This window comes from Pistacia vera, unplaced genomic scaffold (genome assembly GCF_008641045.1).
Source record: "Pistacia vera cultivar Batoury unplaced genomic scaffold, PisVer_v2 Contig575, whole genome shotgun sequence".
NCBI classification, from domain to species: Eukaryota; Viridiplantae; Streptophyta; class Magnoliopsida; order Sapindales; family Anacardiaceae; genus Pistacia; species Pistacia vera.
The window spans coordinates 506,915-526,270 of NW_022196418.1; the positions used below are offsets into that span (position 1 = coordinate 506,915).

Consider the following 19,356-nt stretch of genomic DNA (forward strand, 5'->3'; position numbering starts at 1 on the left):
TGAGGCTTGGATATATATATATCCAACACAATAATCACAATTTCCCGGTATGTGCAGATTTTACTTAAAGTACAAACCCAACCATAAAATCCAATGATTTATCAATTATACCCTTAATAAAATAATGAATCTAGAATATGCTAGAGTCGATAGTCTAGAATCTATAGATCGAGTCTAGTAGTTAACAATATATATTTGATAATCTAACGCATTACAACTATTTTTGTTTTTGTTATTTTTCAAACCGAAAAGCAACCATCAACAACTGAACCTGGATCTACATTTTTAACCTTCAGGGTGCTAAGTGAACAATTTTCGAAATCATGAAGGTGCTTTGCAAACGAAAGATTGATGTTGACATAAGCTTGCAATTTTGAAAACCTTAAAGGTTGCTTCCTAAATTTGTCATAACATTTCTCTTTTAATGCATTTGCCATTTCAATGACCTTACTTCGGAAATAGTAATCCACCCACAAAAACACTCTTCATACATGGCTTTGAGATTCCCATTTCGTTCGTCTTCAATCTCACAAACCCCATCTCTGAAAGGTAATATTTCATCTTTGTTAGCTCACTTACACAACCTCACAACTTCAAGCTCCAATAATGAAGTTTTGTATTCTTTCGAAAAACCCCTTGAACGATCCTCACTTGCTAAATTTCTCAAAGAAAATTGTCGATCAGGTAACTTTACTCTGAATGAAGCATTGTACTTTTTTCATTACATGATTAATTCGCAACCCATCTCTCCAATTTCATCATTCGCTACTTTGTTTCGTGCACTGGCAAACAAGAAGCATTATTATGAAGTGATTTCGCTTTATAAGTGGTTGAATTCAACTGGGTTGTCATCAGATCTATTTTCTTTGAACGTTTTGATGCATTGCTTGTGTAAAGTTGAAAGGGTTTCAGATGGTTTTGCAGTTTTTGGGGAGATTCTGAAGAAGGGTTTCAGCCCAAATGCTGTGACTTTTACTTGTTTGATCAAAGGTCTGTGTGTAGAGAGAAAGATTGTGGAGTCGATGGAATTGTTTCAGAAAATGGTTGCTGCTGGTTGTAGGGCTGATGTGATCAGTTACAGCACTTTGATTGATGGATTGTGTAAAACGGGGAAGATAAGTGTTGCCATTAAGTTGCTTGAAGAGATGGTAGATGGGAATAAAAAATCTGGTGTTATTTGTAGGCCAGATGTTGTTACTTATACTATTATAATTGATGGTCTTTGTAAGGCTGGATTAATTGAGAAGGCTAGAAAATTGTTTTTGGAAATTAAGGGTTCTGGAGTCAGTCCAGACACAGTCACTTATAACACTTTAATTCATGGTTTTTGTTGTGTGGGTGATTGGGAGAAGGGTAGAAGTTTATTTATTGAAATGATAGATCAAGGTGTGTGGCCTTCTGTGGTGACGTTTAATGTGCTCATAGATGAACGTTGCAAGAAAGGGAAATTGCACGAAGCAAATAGGTTGTTGGAGCTTATGATTCAGAGAGGTGTGGTTCCTAACGTTCGTACTTACAACATTTTAATGAATGGATTGTGTAAAACAGGGAAGATAAGTCCTGCCATTAAGTTGCTTGAAGAATTGGCTGAGGGAAATGAAGAATCTGGTGTTATTTGTAGGCCAGATGTTGTTACTTATACTACTATAATTGATGGTCTTTGGAAGGTTGGATTAGTTAAGAAGGCGATAGACTTGTATTTCGAAATGAAGAGTTCGGGAACTACTCCAAACGTAGTCGCTTATAACGTTTTGATCAATATGCTTTGTAATAATGGACAACTAGAAAAGGCAAATGAGTTGCTGTCACATATGGAGGAAAAAGGTTGTGCTCCAAATGTAATCACGTTTAATACCCTAATGTTCGGTTTCCTCAAGAATAATAAGATACCAAAAGTTGTTGAACTCCTTCATAAGATGGCGGAGAGAAATGTGAAGCCGACTGATTGTACAATGTCCTTAGTCATGCAATTACTAATGAAGGCCGAAAATTATCGTGAATGTTTGAACCAGCTTTCTCAATTTCCTGTCCAAAAGCGAAATTGAAGTTTTCATGATAAAAATTTATGGAGTGGTTCACTTTTTCAGAGCAGTATCCTTGTCAGGAGAGCATTATTTGACATCATTGAAATATGAAACTGCAAAAGCCTCAGCCAGCTGCAGAAAGACTGTATGATTGTTACCGTAAGAAGAATGCAGTTGACATGAGAACATTGCTGTCAAGAGAAATATGTTTTGCCGTGATACATGCAGTTATTGTAACGATGATCCATGAAGATTTGGTTGATATGGGATTTCAAACTGTCAGTGGAATCTATGAAGCAGCATGGTCTAAAAATGGACTTGGGTAAGATCCCCTTTATCTTATATAACGGTGTTACCTTTTTAAACCTTGAAGGACAAGGCATAGTGCTAGCCATTTGCCATTAATAGGCTTTTAACTATGCTATAAGTCTGTTTTCTAGATCAAAATCAGTTTGAAATGTTTATAGATTTCATTGGATCATTGGTTTTGTCAGGTATTAAAATTTATTGCAGACATAAATTGGTGGATGTGCCGATTACCCATTTACTTGTAGATTTGTGGTGGTGAGAATTGTTGGACAAAACGCTGGTAGTAATAATGTCTAATAGATAGTATTTTTACTCTCCAGGTTACTCCCTTTAGGATATATTCTTCCGATTCCAATAGGAAACTATCCATTCTGCATTACACTGATAATTATCTGCGCCAGAATTATTTGTTCCTGATTCACTGACATATTGCTGTATTCTTCGTAGTTACTCTGACCAATCTAGAGAGTGAGGTAATTCATTGCTTATCATATCTTGATCAAGAAATATGCATTCTCAACTACAGGTGGTGTTCACAGCAGCCAACGGTAAGATCTGTGATGCAAAAGAGTTTATTGATTTGAGCATCTCATTTGTCAAGATCAAAGGGATAAGTTTCTTGCATTTGTTGATGAGCATTGACAACTTCAACTTCAACAGAAAATGAATGTATTGCTTCTTTAGAGGAACAAGCCAGGAGTCTTGTGGAATCATCGAGAACATCCAAAAATGCTCTGAGTCAATACAATCATAGATCTGATGCCTTGGAGAAGGATAAGCAAGATTGTGATCACATCATGGATGGCATTGATGCCTCTTGGGATAACTTCAGAATAGACATAGCAAAGCTAATTGAGATTGATACCATACTTTAAGAATTTAATGCTTTCTTTTACAATAGAAACCTTTTTTGTTAATTAGTAGATTTGTGCATGAACAAGAGTGATTGGAGAATAGTCATGGTGACTTTTTTTTTTTTTTTTTTAATTTCAATGATGCTTTTTCAATGGGACTTGTTCATGTACGATCTTCTATAATCACTCAGGCGTGCACGTCACAAATGGGATAAGATCAATGTTCTGGAAATCAGTATTTCAATATTTTAAAATAAATTTCTTCCAATTTATATAGCTAATTATTGATTATTACAAAAATATTATAAGTCATTTCGTAATAATATTTACTAAGTTAATAATTCATTTATCAATTGATATAAGTTTTATCAGTATTTCAATTTTTTTATATTATTGTGATAATAATAATGTTATCACTGTGATGGTTTTATAAAATCTATCATAAGTAACTTCTTATCAATATCATGCAAAACTTTATCACATAAACTTGTATAAAAAATCTGATAATCTATCTATATTTATATAATTCTGGGCCTGTTTAACATGCACTCAAGCCTCTTGAACATTTTCTCAAATAATTCTAAATCCACCACCCTTAATGGGTTTCATTCTTTGACCTGCCCCAATTCATTGGACTTTCTAACCCAATACAGAATCGATAATTATTATTATCAGTAATTAATAAAAATCGGTATTGAATTGGTAATTGACATGTAATAAATGACTTGATAAAGTAATTACATAAGTTGATAAATCATTTTGAAAATTTTAGGATATTACATAAAACATGTAACATTATTAACATAACAGAATAAGATTAAATATTAGATATCTTTTAGCATAGAAGTTTGAATATATAAGTGATAATTTTTTAGTCCACGAAATAATATCGAATCCATGACAGAAAATTTCGAACGGAAAATTTTATAAGTTTATTAATCAAAATAACTTAACTTTATAAAATGAAATTCCTATAAAACATAAGAAAATCAAATAAAACTAAAAGAAAAAACTATTATATGAAGAAGTTGTTCAACGCATATATCTAAATATTATAGATTAATCTTAATTAGGAACTATTTTATTGGTTCATTGTATTTCCTCTTCCAAGTTTATTTTCTAGAAAAAATAAGAAAAAAAGGGTCAAAAGATCAATGAAATTTAATTAATTTTTTTGACGTTTGAGTTAAAAGAGAAAAAAGAAAAAGTGGACCATCTATTACTTTACTAATTTGCCATTATATTTTTCCTCTAGCTTGGGCCTGCTATTTTGGAGAGCTATAAATACTATTGAAATCTCAAATTTATCAAATAAAAGCAATTAATTTTTTTCTGAAAAGGAAAATATTAATTTAACTCTCTTATTAATTAAGCTTTTGAAAATTTTCAAATACCAACATGTTATATTTTTTTGAGTAAACGACATTCCCACCCAAGGTTTGACGAAATCCCAAGTTAGTACCATTGGTTCCATTTATTTCATATTCCCACCCTTAAAGTGACAGAAAAATGTTTGATGTAACGATAAAGAGGTAAATTGGTCATTTTACAAGGGCGGCGCATGTTAGCAGACCACCGCTTCTAACAATCCTCCCCCGCACATTAGCAGCCATCGTTCCCAACGTTTTTCGCTCTTTTTTCCGGCGATTCTTCCACCTAAAATCACCCTTATTACCACCATTTGAACCCTCATCCTCCCCTCTACAAAACCATACCATTCACAACCCCTCATCACTCGCCGATCGCTGGCCACAGCATCGAAAAACGGCCGATGAACATGAACCCTCGGCCGACGAACGATGACGAAAGGGTTGCTGAGGACATAGGGGTTTTATAGATTTGGAGACGGTGGTTGCATTGGTGGTGTCCAATTGGATTTTCGCCGTCGGAATCTATCAGAATCCGGTGAAGAACACCGAAACCCTAAGCCTAACAGCGCTGATGATTGGAGGGGCAAATGAGTAGGGAACCAGAGGGGTTTTGGACGACGGACTACGGGGAAGGTGATGGAGGTGACCAAGGGGTTCGATGTGTAGTGACCGAGGGTGTTTTTGATATAATTTGAAAATAAAATGGTAAGTTATAACTCTACTAATTTAGGGGTTAAAACATAATTTATTAATTTAGGGTTAAGGGCATTATGGTAATTGCACCCTCTAAGCCCTAAAAATTCATAACATTGTTACTTTAAGGGTGAGAATCTGGAATAAATGGAACCAATGGTACTAACTTGGGATTTCGTCAAACCTTGGGTGGGAATATGTCGTTTACTCTATTTTTTTTTTTTTTTGGGGAAACTTTAAAATCTACTAATGATGTTTTGTTACGCTTAAAATCATTACAAAATAGCCCTCATCACTAATAATATTAAATTATTTTCACAGTTTCAGAGCATTATGATCATTTCAAAATTAACCAAACAGGGGTGAATTTAATCCACCCATAATTAAAATTAACCAAACACTAGTTACTTTTAAGTCTTAACCCTATTGTTGTTAACTAAACTAAATAATCTTTTAATTAAAATAAAATTCACTAGTTCAAAAAAAAAAAAAAAAATTTCTTTTCTTCAACAAAAGCGAGGGCGAAATAGTGTTTTCAAAAAATTTTAAATACGTATTATTATGAGGTGCGGACGTATATATCCAACTCAATAATCACAATTTCCCGATATGTCCAGGTTTTATTTAAAGTATAAAGCCAATCATAAAATTCAATAATTTACCAATTATACCGTTAATAAAATAATAAATCCAATATTTCTAATATATAGCACAAGAATATACCATACGTCTTAGGGGTGAGCACGGGTAGCGGGTAGAACCGGAACCGGGGGTAAGAACCGGAACCGGAACCGGAACCTATCCAGAACCTGCACTGTGCGGGTAGGTTCCGGTTCCAATTTTTTGGAACCGCTACTGTGCGGTTCCGGTTCCGGTTCTTACCCCTTGGAGGAACCGGAACCGGAACCGGAACCTGTAAAAAGGGTACCCTGTTTGGAACTGTAGGGGGTATCCTGTTTGGTGGAACTGTTTTGGAACCTGTTTGGAACCTGGTTGGAACCTGTTTTGGAACCTGTTGGAACTGTTTTGGAATGTTTTGAACCTGTTGGAATCTTTGGAACCGTTTGGAACCGTTTGGAACCTAATTAGGAACTGTTTTGGAACCTGTTTAGAACTATTTTGGAACCTAGACTATAATGAAATATTTGTGAAATATAAATAATGGGGGAGTTTCTTATTTTTTACATATAAAAAAAATTAAAATAGAAAAAGTTAAATTTTTAGAATAACCTAATTAAATAAATATACGAATAAATTATACTTATTACATATAAATACACCATATTAAAAGCTTTAATATATTATAATATATTAATATTAAAGTTTTGATCAATTAAGTGAATAATTGGATATGATCCAATTAAGAGTGTTTTACATTTTTAATGTTATTAAAAGAATTATTTTTGAATAAAATAGTATATTTGATTGAGTAATATATATTAGTTATTTACTTCAATTATCAAGTCTCAAGTATATCTATAATAAATTAGTAATTAAATATATAATGATAAATTGATAAACATTAATAAATTTAATTACTAGTTAAATATCATACTTAATCAATTATAACATTACATTATAGTTAAATGATTACTTAATTAATTATAATTTTATAACATTACTTAATTGATTTATAGTATAATTAATATAGCATTACATAATTGATTATACTTAATTAATTGACTTTATTATAAACATTAGTACAAACTTATTAAATGATTAAAAATCATTTAATAATTATAAATTACATTAAAATTTATAGTATGATTATTAATAGTTAATTCACTATAACATTACATTATAGTATGATTATATAATTAATTATAACATTACATAATTAAATAATTACTTAATTGATTAGAGTTATGATATTATGTTTTAAACATTAGTAATTACTAATTTGCTACATAAATATTAGCACATATATTAATTGAATGATAAGAAATTTAATAATTATAACATTACCTTATAAATATTTCATTATACACTAATTAAACATTACATTATGTTAATAATTACTCAATTAAATATAATATTATTATATTACATTATATATTATGATCATACTTACTTTATAGCATTACATAGTTAAATGATTACATAATTACATAATAGTTATGAATTTATAACATTACATTATAAACATTAGTAATTTACTAATTTACTATATTATTACATTACTTAATTAAACGATTAAAATTTAATTAATTATAACATACCTTATATTTTATATATAATTACTTAATCATTATAACATTCTATTATAAACATTAGTATATTAATCAAATGATTTGAAATTTAATTAATTATAATATTAAATATAGATTTATAGAAATATTTAATTCATTATAACATTACATTATACTATTATATATGATCTATAAGTAATATAACATTACATAATTAAATAATTACTTAATTGATATGAGTTATGATATTATATTTTAAACAAGTAATATAATTACATATAAAACTTAGCACAATACTTAATTGAATGATAAGAAATTAATAATTATAACATATCTCATAAACATTTCATTATAAACATTAATTAAGCATACATTATAGTTAAATAATTACTCAATTAAATTTAATATTATAATATTACATTATATGATTACTTACTTATTATAGCATATATAGTTAAATGATTACATAATTACTTAATTAGTTATGAATTTATACATTACATTATAAACATTAGTAATTTACTATACTATTGCATTACTAATTAAACGATTAAAATTTATAAGTATAACTTATTTATATATTTGTAATATGATTACTTAATCAATTTAACATTCCAATAAACCTTAGTATATTAATTAAATGATTTGAAATTTAATTAATTATAATATTAAATTATAGATTTGTAGTATGATACTTATTCATTATAAACATACATTATACTATTTATAGTATGATCATAAATAATATAACATTACATAATTAAATAATTACTTAATGATTATGAGTGATGATATTATATTTTAACATAGTAATTACTAATTTACTACATAAACATAGCACAATACTTAATAAATGATAAGAAATTTAATTAATTAAACATACCTTATAAACATTAATTAAGCATATTATAGTTAAATAATTACTCAAAAATTATATATTAAATTACATATATTATGATCACTTACTTAATTATAAAATTATTAGTTAAATGATTACATAATTACTTAATTAGTTATGAATTTATAACATTACATTAAACATTAGTAATCTACTATACTATACATACTTAATTAAACGATTAAAAATTTTTAATTATAACATTACTTTATATATTTGTAATATGATTACTAATCAATTATAACATTCCATTATAAACATTAGTATATTAATTAAATGATTTGAAATTTAATTAATTATAATATTAAATTATAGATTTGTAGTATGATTACTTAATTCATTATAACATTACTATACTATTATAGTATGATCATTAATTAATATAACATACATAATTAAATGATTACTTAATTGATATATGACATTATATATAAACATTAATAATTTACTAATTTGCACAATATTTAATCGAATTATTAAATTTTAATTATAACTTATATTATAAATTATGGTATGATTATTAATTAATTATAACATTCTATTATAAACAATATTATAATACTAATTAAATGATTAACAATTAATAATTATATATTACATTATAATTAAATAATATATTACTTATTAATTATAACTTACAATTTACTTGTAGTATGATCACTTAATATTATAACATTACAATTTACATTGTAGTATGATCACTTATTTAATTAAACATTACTTGTTTCTAATATAAATTTACTAAATTTATTGGCATATTATAAATACCAATTAACCCTTATAACATTAAATTAATAAATTTATAAAATTAATAATTTATAACTTATCAAATAGACCCCTGGCAAATGGCATGTTAGTAATGTATTAAGAATTGTTGTTTATTTAAATGATTTTGGTGAAGTTATTATGTGAATTGTGATGAATAATTGTTTGTGTTTTGGTTTTGATTGACGAATATTATGTGAATTGTGATGAATTGATTGAATTCAAGTGTTGCTTAGAGATTACAGGTTATGAGTTACATTGGACACAAATGAATGAATAACGAAAATTTGTTAGGGGTGTATTTGTAAACTTATAAGGTGTTTTTGTTATTTTTTAAACTAATAGGGGGGTAATTGATTTTTTACTGGGTACCCTGGAAAGGAACCGGAACCTACATTTTAGGTTCCGGTTCCTTGAATTGAAGAACCTGTACTGTGCGGTTCCGATTCCGGTTCCTTTTTTTGGGAACCTGTACTGTACGGTTCCGGTTCCGGTTCTCTGGAAAAGTGCAGGGTACCCGGAACCGCTCACCCCTAATACGTCTAACATTTAACAACATGATTTGATAGTTTAATTAAAGAATAATCCACCATGATAGATTTGATAATCTAGCGCATTACAACTATTTTTGTTTGTTGTTATTTTTCAAACCGAAAACCAACCATCGACACCTGAGCCTGATCTACATTTTTAACCTTCAGGGCGCTAAGTGAACAATTTTCGAAATCATGAAGGTGGTTTGTGATGGAAAGATCGATACTTGACATAAGCTTGCAATTTTGAAAACCTTGTTGTCTCTGGAATTTGTCATAACATTTCTCTTTTAATGCATTTGCGATGACCTTACTTCGGAAAAAGTAAACCACCCACAAAAACACTCTTCATACATGGCTTTGAGATCCCCATTTCGGTCGTCTTCAATCTCTCAAAACCCATCTCTGAAAGGTAATATTTCATCTTTGTTAGCTCACTCACACAACCTCACAACTTCAAGCTCCAAAAATGAAGTTTTGTATTGTTTCGGAAAACCCCTTAAACGATCCTCACTTGCTAAATTCCTCAAAGAAAATTGTCGATCAGGTAACTTTACTCTGAATGAAGCATTGTACTTTTTTCATTACATGATTAATTCGCAACCCATCTCTCCAATTTCATCATTCACTATTTTGTTTAGTGCACTTGCAAAGAAGAAGCAGTATTATGAAGTGATTTCGCTTTATAAGTGGTTGAATTCAACTGGGTTGTCTCCAGATTTAATGTCTTTGAACGTTTTGATTAATTGCTTCTGTAATATCAAAAGGGTTTTCGATGGTTTTGCGGTTTTGGGAGAGATTTTGAAGAGGGGTTTCAGCCCAAATGCTGTGACTTTTAAATGTTTGATCAAAGGTCTGTGTGTAGAGGGGAAGATTATGGAGTATATGGAATTGTTTAAGAAAATGGTTGCTGTTGGTTGTAGGCCTACTGTGATCACTTGCAACACTTTGATTGATGGATTGTGTAAAACAGGGAAGATAAGTGTTGCCATTAAGTTGCATGAAGAAATAGCTAAGGGGAATAAAAAATCTGGTGTTATTTGTAGGCCAGATGTTGTTACTTATAGTACTATAATTGATGGTCTTTGTAAGGCTGGATTAATTGAGAAGGCTAGAGAATTGTTTTTGGAAATGAAGAGTTCGGGAATTAGTCCAAATGTGGTCACTTATACCACTCTAATCCATGGTTTGTATTGTGCGGGAGAATGGGAGAAGGGTAAAAATCTATTTATTGCAATGATGGATCAAGGTGTGTGGCCTTCTGTGGTGACGTTTAGTGTGCTCATGGATGAACGTTGCAAGAAAGGGAAATTAGATGAAGCAAATATGTTGTTGGAGCTTATGATTCAGAGAGGTGTGGTTCCTAACATTTATACTTACAACCTTTTAATTAATGGATTGTGTAAAACAGGGAAGATAAGTCTTGCCATTAAGTTGCTTGAAGAAATGACTAAGGGAAATGAAGAATATGCTGTTATTTGTAGGCCAGATGCTGTTACTTATTCCACTATAATTGATGGTCTTTGTAAGGCTGGATTAGTTAAGAAGGCGAGAGAATTGTATTTGGAAATGAAGAGTTTGGGAATTAGTCCAAACGTTGTAATATATACCATCTTGATCAATATGCTTTGTAAAAATGGACAACGAGAAAAGGCAATTGAGTTGTTGTCACATATGGAGGAAAAAGGTTGTGCTCCAAATGTAGTCACATTTAATACCCTTATATTTGGTTTCCTCAAGAATAATGAGACACAAAAAGTTGTTGAACTCCTTCATAGGATGGCAGAGACAAATGTTAGGCCAAATGAATGTACAATGTCCTTAATCATGCAGTTACTAATGAAGGACAAAAAATATCGTGAATGTTTGAACTTGCTTCCTTCATTTCCTGTCCAAAAGCCAATTTGAAGTTTTCATGATAAAAATTTATCCAGTGGTTCACTTTTTCAGAGCAGTATCCTTGTCAGGAGAGCATTATTTGACATCATTGAAATATGAAACTGCAAAAGCTTCAGCCAGCTGCAGAAAGACGTTATCTTTGTTGCCGTAAGAAGAATGCAGTTGACATGAGAACATTGCTGTCAAGAGAAATATGTTCTGCTGTCATACATGCAGTTATTGTAACAATGATCCATGAAGATTTGGTTGATATGGGATTTCAAACTGTCAGTGGAATCTATGAAGCAGCATGGTCTAAAAATGGACTTGGGTAAGATTCCCTTTATCTTATATAACGGTGTTACCTTTTTAAACCTTGAAGGACAAGGTCTAGTGCTAGCCATTTGCCATTAATAGGCTTTTAACTATGCTATAAGTCTGTTTTTTAGATCTAAATCAGTTTTAAATGTTTATAGATTTCATTGGATCATTGGTTTTGTCAGTTATTAAAATTTATTGCAGACGTAAATTGGTGGATGTGCCGATTAACCATTTACTTGACAAGCTGCATGATTATAAGCACCAAGAGAACCTCAAGCATAATTCAGACAAAGACACAAAAAGAGATATCGATCAACAAGTTGTCGGATGATGACTTCACTAAGGTAACAATATTGTTAGAACACATACAGCTTTCCTTTCAAAAAATGGAGATATTGAAGTGAAACTATTGGTACTTTTAAGGCAACTAGAAAACTAGTTTTGTATAAGAGTGACAAAATGTTGATTTTTCAACTTTTTTTCCCAAAATGGTTTCCAGTGATGATCTATTTGCAAAGCAAATAGTTACTCCAGTAGTATTTTTTGCAGGAAGAATGTAAGGATTTGTTTCAGAGATGAAAGATGGCCTGCTAAAAAGGTCAACTGTTGTAAGTGTTGACAATATTACAGGTTTTTTTAGTTAAGTAAAATAATTTTAAAAATATTATGAAATCATGTATGTATTTGTACATATAAAATCCAAAATTAGGATTCACTAATTTTAGAGTATGTAATTCTGGGGCTGTGCTGAATGAATCAGAACCATTGAACATGCATTATTACTGAAGCCTTGTATTGTGTTTTTTGCTTGCTTTTGACTTCTTTGCTCTTCTTTTCATTTCATGGATGCCAAATAGTGGATTGCTAGAGGGCTGGTTTTGTTACAAAATTGCATTGATCAAGCAAATGAAAGGAATTGTGTGGAAGAATAAATATCCTTTCGATGATGTAGTTTTTCATACAAAATTAGACTATTAGTGAACTGAAAACAATTGTTTGTGTAAGCAGAAAGTAATCATTGGAATGTTTTAAAGAAAGGACCAGTAAAAGGGAACTGAAAATTTCATTCTAAAGCATGTTCAATTGTGTTTCGAAATGTAATTGATCCTTAACCCTCATTTTTGTATACTATTGTCAAGAAAAAGAACAGCTTGTTGCTGCTTGAGACTCCATCAGAACAACTGTGGTTATTGAATAGATTCCGGAAGTAATTGCAGACACTCAAGATCCTGAACCTGCCCACGAGGACAGTAAAATAGAAGAAGAGCATGATGTTGGCTCACTTGAACCAGCCCTCTGAACAACTGAAAATCCTGGCTCTAATCTTGAAGGCAATGGAATTGCTTGCTGCTGAAATGATATAATAGATGTTGCAGGTAAATTTTCCAGGCTTCTTCTTGTGTGTATTAGTTTGTATATTAGATTATCCAAACTGCTTTTTTCTTGAAAATAGCTCCACCATCAGAAGCCTTGACTAGAATCATTGAGTCTGATCAAGAAGTAGCAACTGTCGATAAGACAGCGGAAGTCAGGAACCTTTTAGTTGAGGAAACTGCAGGTAATTTCTTTCCTTAATTGCTTTATGTTCACTTCAATTTGTATCTCAACTAACATATCATTTTTTTTTTTTTTTTTTTTTTGTCATTTTGATAGATGAGCCTGCAATGGAATTGGCACCAGGACTAGCTCCCATTTCTTCTACATTCCAAGACCAAGATTCTGCTGCCTCAGTACAACCTACTACACCTCCTTTAACCATGGTAACTTTCTCCCCTTCCAATAAATGAATGAAAATTATTTAGGCTCAGTTTCTTTTAACTTCATTTATTGCAGGTGTAGATTCCTCCCCTCCTAGATAAGTCTGCTGAACCTTGCTAGCTCTGTACCTTCAACCCATCTGGAGAGTGAGGTAATTCATTTCCTCTCATATCTTGATCAGGAAATATGCTTTCACTTCTGTATGCATTCATTCTCAACTACAGGTGATGCAAGGATCTTCTTTGCAAAACATGAGAATATGCTTGATGATTCTCTTGAGGCTCTACCAGGGTGTTCACAGTAGCCAACGGTAACTAGTCATGAGATCAGTGACGCAAAAGAGTTTATTCGTCGCTGCTGCCTCATGGGATTTGAGCATCTCTCTGTCAAGATCAAAGGGATAAGTTTCTTGCATTTGTTGATGAGCACTGACAACTTCAACTTCGACAGAAAATGAATGTATTGCTTCTTCAGAGGAACAAGCCAGGAGTCTTGCGGAATCAACGAGAACATCCAAAAATGCTCCAAGTCAATACAATCATAGATCTGATGCCTTGGAGATGGATAAGCAAGATTGTGATCATGGATGGCCTCTTGGGATGACTTCAGAATAGAGATAGCAAAGCAAAGCTAATTGAGACTAATACCATAATTTTCAAGTTGTATCCTGAAAAGCTAATTGACAAGAGTTCAACTTCAGATCTTATGCAGTATTACATGATGCATTACGTTGGCATTAGAATCTTCAGATTCTACTCTTAAGAATTTAATGCTTTCTTTTACAATAGAAACCTTTTTTATTAATTAGTATATTTGTGATTTGGAGAATAGTCATGGTAAATACACTTGTGACTTGTGTTTTTTTTTCGTTTTTAATTTCAATGATGCTTTTTCAATGGGACTTGTTCATGTGCAATCTTCTATAATCACTTAGACGTGCACATCACAAATGTTAGCATGTAGTATTGAGTGCACGTGTCTGTCCCACAAATTTTGTATTAATATGTAACACTATAATAGTAAATGAGATAAGATCAATGGATCGGCTAGTCGGACCGAGAACCGGCAATCTCTTCGGTCCGGTTTAAGTTCTAAGGGGTTTTTGTTATATTTTAAACCTGTAGGGGTTAATTTAATTTTCTAGGGGTATTTTAGTATTTCAAACTTTTGGGGATTAATTTGTAATTTGTTTGGGTATTTTTTGTAATACATTAAATTTATCAAAAAGAAAACGAAGTTGAAGAAACAATCGACTCCTGACTATGAACAAAATATTATTTTTCAATCAAATTTAATGCAAATTTCTCTTTTTAACCTCTGTGCAGTTAATTGAAGGGGGGTGATAAATTAACAATTTTCAAAATAATGAAGTTTAAACATCATAAAACTCTTATAGCTAAAAAAATTTATACACTCCTTTTTGTCTCTCACAAATAATTATAACATCATTCGTAAATAAACAAATGCAACTAATTTTTTTACGAAATGAAACGTATAGTATCAGTTAGTAATATATATATTAGTTTATATATATGATGATAAAATATAAACTTTGCAATGGAAAATAAAACAAAACTATGACACATAATGAAACGAAGTCATGTAGTTCAAGCTTGAGTAAGATTCACTCTTTTGCACGATCTCCTTCTTGACTTGGTGGGGTGGAAAAGAAAAACATTTAAAAACAAAAGGTGACATGTGAGCTATAATGCTCAGTGAGTGAAGAATAAGTTAGTATGTAATAAAAATATTTTAATATACAATAAAACATTCAAGCTCATAAAATCTCATTTTCATAAACACATCTTATAATATAAACCATCTTTCATAACCAATGCTGAAATCTCTTACTGCAAAAACTTCTTTTGAAAACTTTTATGGTAACAAATCAATACTCATTTTCTTTAAAAAATCTCATTTCTAAAAACATTTCATATACAAATAGCACTTGCATTTATAAATTTCCATTTTAATTTCATGATATACATATACATATATAAACCATCTCTTAATCACATGTGAAAACTCTCATCCAACTGGTACCCAAGGGTAAATCTGTCCAACCTAGTAAGATCTAACATCGTGCGGGTCGAACCATTAGATCCATCCTCCTAGGCAAAATCAGTCACCACTCAAGTCTTTGACATAGCGAGACCATGCATCGCTCGGATCGGCACAATCATATCCTGTCTAATGATATCTGCCTCGCTCGGGCCTTCGACCCACTGGGGTTGGCAAAATCATGTCTAGCGATATCTGCCTCGCTCGGGCCTTCTACCCACTTGGGCCGACAATATCATGTCTAGCAATATTTGCCTTGCTCGGACCTTCGACCCACTTGGGCCGGCAAAATCATGTATAGCGATATCTGCCTCGCTCGAGCCTTCAACCCACTTGGGCCAACAATATCATGGGTAGTGATATCTACCTCGCTCGGGCCTTCGACCCACTTGGGCTGGCAAAATCATGTCTAGCGATATCTGCCTCGCTCAGGCCTTCGACCCACTTGGGCCGGCAAAATCATGTCTAGCGATATCTGTCTCGCTCGAGCCTTCGACCCACCTAGGCCGACAAAATCATGTCTAGCGATATATGCCTCGCTTGGGCTTTCGACCTACTTGGGCTGGCAAAATCATGTCTAGCGATATCTGTCTTGCTTGGGCCTTTGACCCACTTGAGTCGGCAAAATCATATGTAGCGATATTTGCCTTGCTCGGGCCTTTGACCCACTTGGGCCAGTAATATCATGTGTAGCGATATCTGCCTCGCTTGGGCCTTTGACCCACTTGAGCCGGCAAAATCATATGTAGCGATATATGTCTTGCTTGGGCCTTCAACGCACTTGGGCCGGCAAAATTATGTCATACGCATGCGTAGAATCAAATCAATATCATGAGGGGGATGAGTACTATATATGGTGGTTTGAAAACTACTACATCAATATACATACCTTTAACTCACCAGTTTACATAAATTTCATGCCTTCATTCATCAAGAAAACATAAAACATAACATTAAATTCTCATGTGCAGTATAAGGCTAAAATGTAAGTTTTCAACATGATTTCATAATAATAGCTTAGCCCCATTTTTATATTATCAACAACAATAAAATACTCAATTTCTCATGTAAACCAATAACATTAGCAATGAATCATATTTATATAAAGTAAATCACTAAATTATGATAAATAGTAAACCAAAACAACTCATTTGAAGTTTATAACAAACAATTAATTCAAAATGAAAGTTAGGGTTTGGATTTTCCACTCTCAATTTTGGAGCTTGACCCTTAAGTCAAAAAAGATTGAAATCCTCTAACAATGCCCCCGCTTCCCTCCCTATACACAAAATCCAATAAATCATCTACACGTAAGTCCCCCTAAGGTAACACCTCATTATTAAATTCATTGGGCACTTCATACACCAAAAGATTAACCTAGTTTCTTCTTTAACAAAACTGTCTTATAACCGAACATTGGTCACTCTCAGATTTTTCATAAAAATTCTATTCATCATTTTAAGCCATAATTTTGATGGGGCCTTCTAGAGACACATAAGTTGTTCCCGTAATTTTCTCAAGTCATTTAGAATCAATAACTATTTAAAACACAATTTTCTTTCAACTCATTCAAATCTACCAACTGTTTCCAGAATTGAAGTTACTAACTTGAAAAATTCATAACAATTCAATCCTCAATCTAAACCTCACAAAACTCTCCAGAATTAAACTAGTCACATATAGAATTCACCATAATTTAAAATCACTCAATTTGGATAAGAATAGATGCGTTAAATCATTTTCCGAAAATATACGCTCTGCAGAAAACAAAAATTCCAGAATTGTTAAGGCAACTTCAAAAATCCATATAAAATTCAATCCTTCGAGTTTTTGAGTGAAATAAATTTTTCAACACTCCTCAAAAAGCCTACAACAAGATGTCCAAAATTCAACTTCAATAAAAAAACCCAAAACATGTAAACAATTTTTGGAATCCCAGATGGACAGATTTTACACAATAAACCCCTACATCAAAAATCATATCTTTAACCCATTTTTGTTTAGGAACAATATGTATATTCTACCCACATAAAATTATTGAAATCAATCTCCCTATTTTAATTCAGTCTCATGCCATTGTATTCAATTATGAACAACACAAATCAATTGAACTAAAATTCGTCAAATAGGGAAATTTTAAGCTTTACTCACCTCCCATTCGCTTGATCTTTCTCCACTCTTTCCGATCATCGGAGTTTTGTTCACCGGCGGGCACTTTTCCAACCACCTTCATCGTTCTCTACTCCTCTCTCTCTACGTTCTCTCCCTTCTTCCTTTCTTCTTTCTCTCTTTTCTTTTCTCCATTTTCTCTCTTCCCTCTCTTTTCTTTCTTCTCTTCTTTTTCTCCTCTGTCGCTTCTTCTCCCCGTCGTTCCCTTCTTCCCCATTTTTCGTTTCTTTGATTGGCCACTGTTCATCAAAATATCTGATAAATTTCACCTTGGTCCTTACTTGTTTCACCTATTACACTTTGCTCTCATAAAACTTTCAAAATCTAACACTTTACCCCCCAAAATCACAAAATAAAATTTAATAAAATTCTATACAAAAAAATACAGGGTATTACATTCTTCCACCCTTAAAGAAATTTTGTCCTCAAAATTGACTGTTATAAAGGATATGTGGAGAATGCATCCTCTCATACATCTTGCATTTCCATATCACTCTTCAATTATATGGTCATTTCATGAAATTTTATTGCAAAGGATATTTCTTGCATTAAACATTTATAATTTATGACCTATGATCTAAATCGACCATCCTTCATAAGTCAAGTCCTCTCTTAGGGTCTTGAATGGAACTACAAAGATCTTGGATAGTTTCCTCACTATTTCCTTTATGTTAATCACTCTTTATTGGATAAATACACCCATGATGAAGGGGTGTGAGAAGTGGAAACTGCCAAAGGCAGTTTCTCACGAACCGTTCCCATATAAAAGGAAGGTTTTTTCTTTTAGAAAACATTACTCACTACAACACACACCAATACGCAAAGAAAAATACGCTCTCTCTCTCTAGAATTTGGAAAACAAAATTACACTTCGGGGTTTTCTTCCAGATTAACTTTGTTGCTTCAGAGATAAGGAAAAGAGGTATTTATGCTGTGGTAATTCATTATAGTTCATTTATATACAAATGTGATTGCAATGGTGACTATGATCTTGGGATTATGTTAGGATATATGTTATTCTATGTTATTTCCAACATTGGTATCAGAGCCGTGGTTCATATTGTTTTAAATTCATACTGTTAATGTTGAAGCATGTTATTGGTTGATAAATGCAGTTCTTATTTTTTTTTCAAATTTTGTACATAAAAAGTTGTCTTTTTGGTAATGATAATTAGACTAAGAGATTCCTTATGAAATTATGAAGAAAATGGTTTTTGAGTCATAAAAAATGGAGTTAAAATGACTTAAATATGCCTCTTTGAAGTTTCAGGTTTCGTATGGGTTAATTTCCGGGTCGAGTACCTAGTTGCAAACCCGGACAGAGGTTGAAAACGACACGAACCGACATGTCGTTTTCGATCTACCCTTATGAATGACATGCCGGTTTTTTTCTGATTTACTTTTTTTTGAAAAAAAAATTCAAATCAGCGTGGTTGGTGTGACTTGAACCTAAATCTCCATGGCTGAAGCCCAATTCCCTAACCACTGGACTAATTTTGTTTTTGTGTTAATTATATTCACAAACCCAACATAA

General features: G+C 31.9%; 1 protein-coding gene across 10 annotated transcripts; it reads left to right on the forward strand.

The window, feature by feature from the left end:
• Positions 1 to 477: 477 nt before the first annotated feature.
• LOC116109181 (putative pentatricopeptide repeat-containing protein At1g12700, mitochondrial) lies at positions 478 to 14,427 on the forward strand. 10 transcript variants are annotated; one of them, XM_031395413.1, is made up of 8 exons: positions 10,506 to 11,844; positions 12,017 to 12,178; positions 12,384 to 12,442; positions 12,692 to 13,210; positions 13,288 to 13,392; positions 13,488 to 13,594; positions 13,668 to 13,743; positions 13,817 to 14,427. In XM_031395413.1, exon 1 carries the CDS (start codon positions 10,512 to 10,514, stop codon positions 11,541 to 11,543), a length of 1,032 nt encoding a protein of 343 aa, XP_031251273.1. In that variant the 5' UTR covers positions 10,506 to 10,511; the 3' UTR covers positions 11,544 to 11,844; positions 12,017 to 12,178; positions 12,384 to 12,442; positions 12,692 to 13,210; positions 13,288 to 13,392; positions 13,488 to 13,594; positions 13,668 to 13,743; positions 13,817 to 14,427. The 10 variants fall into 10 exon arrangements, with proteins under 10 accessions (XP_031251266.1, XP_031251267.1, XP_031251269.1 ...); XM_031395412.1 differs by having other exon boundaries at positions 12,036 to 12,178; XM_031395410.1 differs by having other exon boundaries at positions 10,506 to 12,178.
• Positions 14,428 to 19,356: the final 4,929 nt, after the last annotated feature.